At 35.8% G+C, this 2727-nt stretch overlaps 1 protein-coding gene across 1 annotated transcript; it reads left to right on the plus strand.

Moving 5' to 3' along the window:
• The first annotated feature begins 224 nt into the window (after positions 1–224).
• Positions 225–1990, plus strand: LOC114422146 (berberine bridge enzyme-like 17). Its single transcript, XM_028388361.1, has one exon. The coding sequence runs from the start codon at positions 263–265 to the stop codon at positions 1853–1855; it is 1593 nt and encodes a 530-aa protein (XP_028244162.1). The 5' UTR covers positions 225–262; the 3' UTR covers positions 1856–1990.
• Positions 1991–2727: the final 737 nt, after the last annotated feature.

A 2727-nucleotide genomic window follows, 5' to 3' on the forward strand; every position in this document is an offset into this window, starting at 1 on the left:
TATAAACATAGTAAAAGTGGTCTATTCATTGTTATATATTTATCAACAAGGAAATCGGGATGCGAAAATATTCCATAAAATGTAACATCCCAAATCCTTCCACATGCATGAAACTGTCCTTTTATTATTTATAGTAGTTATATAGCTATCAAGGTAGTACTATATACTATATAGCAATATTGTTTCAGTTTCAGCTTTGATATAATCAACCGTGGCTTCTTGAATATATTGCAACGCACAAACACTGAACCGATCCACAAAGATGAGCACTATCAAACCATTATGGTTTGTCCTCTCAACACTAATCTTTCTACTTTCTGCAACTTCGGATTCATCACCCCTTGAAAACTTTCTCCATTGTCTTTCAAAGCACTCAAGCCCTTCAATAACAAAAGCCATTTACACCCCACAAAATCCTTCATTTTTATCTATCTTGCACATGCACACATACAACCACAGATTTTCTGCACCAACAGCACCGAAACCTTTGGCTATTGTGACTGCTCTTGATGAGTCACATGTGCAAGGCACTGTTGTGTGTGCCAAGAGCAATGGAATTCAGATTAGGATCCGAAGTGGTGGCCATGACTGTGAAGGCCTTTCGTATGTTTCGGACGTGCCTTTTGTTGTTCTTGACATGTTTCATTTTGGATCAGTTGATGTAGACATTGAAAGTGGAACAGCATGGGCTGAATCTGGTGCAACACTTGGTGATGTTTACTATCACATTTCAGAGAAAAGTGGTGTTCATGGTTTCCCTGCTGGGGTTTGCCCCACTGTGGGTGCTGGTGGCCACTTCTCTGGTGGTGGCTATGGAAATCTCATGAGAAAATATGGTCTTTCTGTTGATAATATCATTGATGCAAAATTGGTTGATGTCAATGGTAACATTCTTGACAGAAAGTCAATGGGGGAAGATCTGTTTTGGGCTATAAGAGGAGGAGGTGGTGGTAGTTTTGGTGTCATTCTTTCATGGAAGATCAAGTTGGTTTATGTGACTCCAAAAGTGACTGTTTTCAAAGTGATGAGAAACTTGGAAGATGGTGCAAAGGGTCTTGTTTACAAGTGGCAATTGATTGCAACAAAATTGCATGACGATCTTTTCATAAGAGTGATGCATGATGTTGTTGATGGTACTCAAAAGGCCAAGAACAAGACCATAAAGGTTACTTTTATTGGTTTGTTCTTGGGAAAAAGTGATCAAATGTTGAGTTTGGTAAATGAGAGTTTTCCTGAATTGGGTTTGAAGCAAAGTGACTGCATTGAAATGCCATGGATCAATTCCACCCTTTATTGGTTCAATTACCCTATTGGGACCCCTATTAAGGCTTTGCTTGATGTGCCCAAAGAGCCCCTTTCATATAGCTTCAAAACCATGTCAGATTATGTGAAGAGGCCCATTAGAAAAAGTGCTCTTAAATCCATGTGGAAGCTTATGATTAAAAGTGAGAGTGTGAGGATGGAATGGAATCCTTATGGTGGGAAGATGCATGAGATTTCACCATCAGAAACTCCATTTCCTCATAGAGCAGGGAACTTGTTCTTGATTGAATACTTAACCACTTGGGGACAAGATGGGGTTGATGCTGCTAATCGTTACCTGAACATTTCAAGGTCATTCTATGAATTTATGACCCCATATGTTTCACACTCGCCAAGGGAGGCATTTCTCAACTATAGGGACCTTGATATAGGTTCCAATTTTCCAAGTAATGCAACAAACATGAACATTGCTCAAAGTTATGGGAGCAAGTATTTCAAAGGTAACTTTAAAAGATTGGTGAGAGTGAAATCTAAGGTTGATCCCGAGAACTTCTTCAGACATGAGCAGAGTATACCACCTCTTTCCCATTAGTTGGAAAATCAATTTTCCGTAATTTATTTTTGTAGTTGTTGATTATGTGTAAGATCTATTCGATTATTTTAATCACTGGAGTGACTCATGTAATCTATATAATGGCTTATGGCTTTAAATGAAAGTGTTATAGATAAAAAATATGGTATTTGGTGGAATAGAGAAACTTAGATATTGGTCCCTACAAGAATTGTTATCCGTCTCTCCCAAACTTTTAAAAAATATAACAGAATTAAGATTTCATTTCAGACTTTATATGTGAAATCACATTTTAATTGTGTTTTTTTAAACCAAAACAAATATTCAACTTGAAAAATGTTTGCATATGAATAAAATATAAAACCCAAACACATTTTTACATTTGAAATCTAAAACAAAAATATGTTTTCATTTTATATTTTGTTCGCAATACTCCACAACAACTAAAATGTGATTGTGAGAAGATCATTTTTGAAAAAAACAAGTTTCAATCAATTGATAAGGGACCAATAATAACTCTTAGGCGTTTAGATAATATGTTATACTTGAACACTAATTAGTTCAATCAGAACTTATAATTTAACATAGGAGTTACTATTTACAATTATTGCTAATACATTCCCATTTGTTTGCTTTTTTCCCCAAAATACCTGAGTTTCAAAAATTAATCTTCATTGTTGGCTAGATTTTTTGGTTGATAGCTAGGATTTTTTCTGCTAATACCATCTAGGTATTTTTTACTAACATCGGACATGATTATTTTTAGTTGACATCGACTAGATTCTTACAGTCGACATCTACTAGAGTTTTTTTCGGTCGACATGAGTCAGAGCTATTTTTTAGCCAACATCAGCCAAGACTATTTTACATCCAATGTTGGGTAGGATTTTTTG

This window comes from Glycine soja, chromosome 8, assembly GCF_004193775.1.
Source record: "Glycine soja cultivar W05 chromosome 8, ASM419377v2, whole genome shotgun sequence".
NCBI classification, from domain to species: domain Eukaryota; kingdom Viridiplantae; phylum Streptophyta; class Magnoliopsida; order Fabales; family Fabaceae; genus Glycine; species Glycine soja.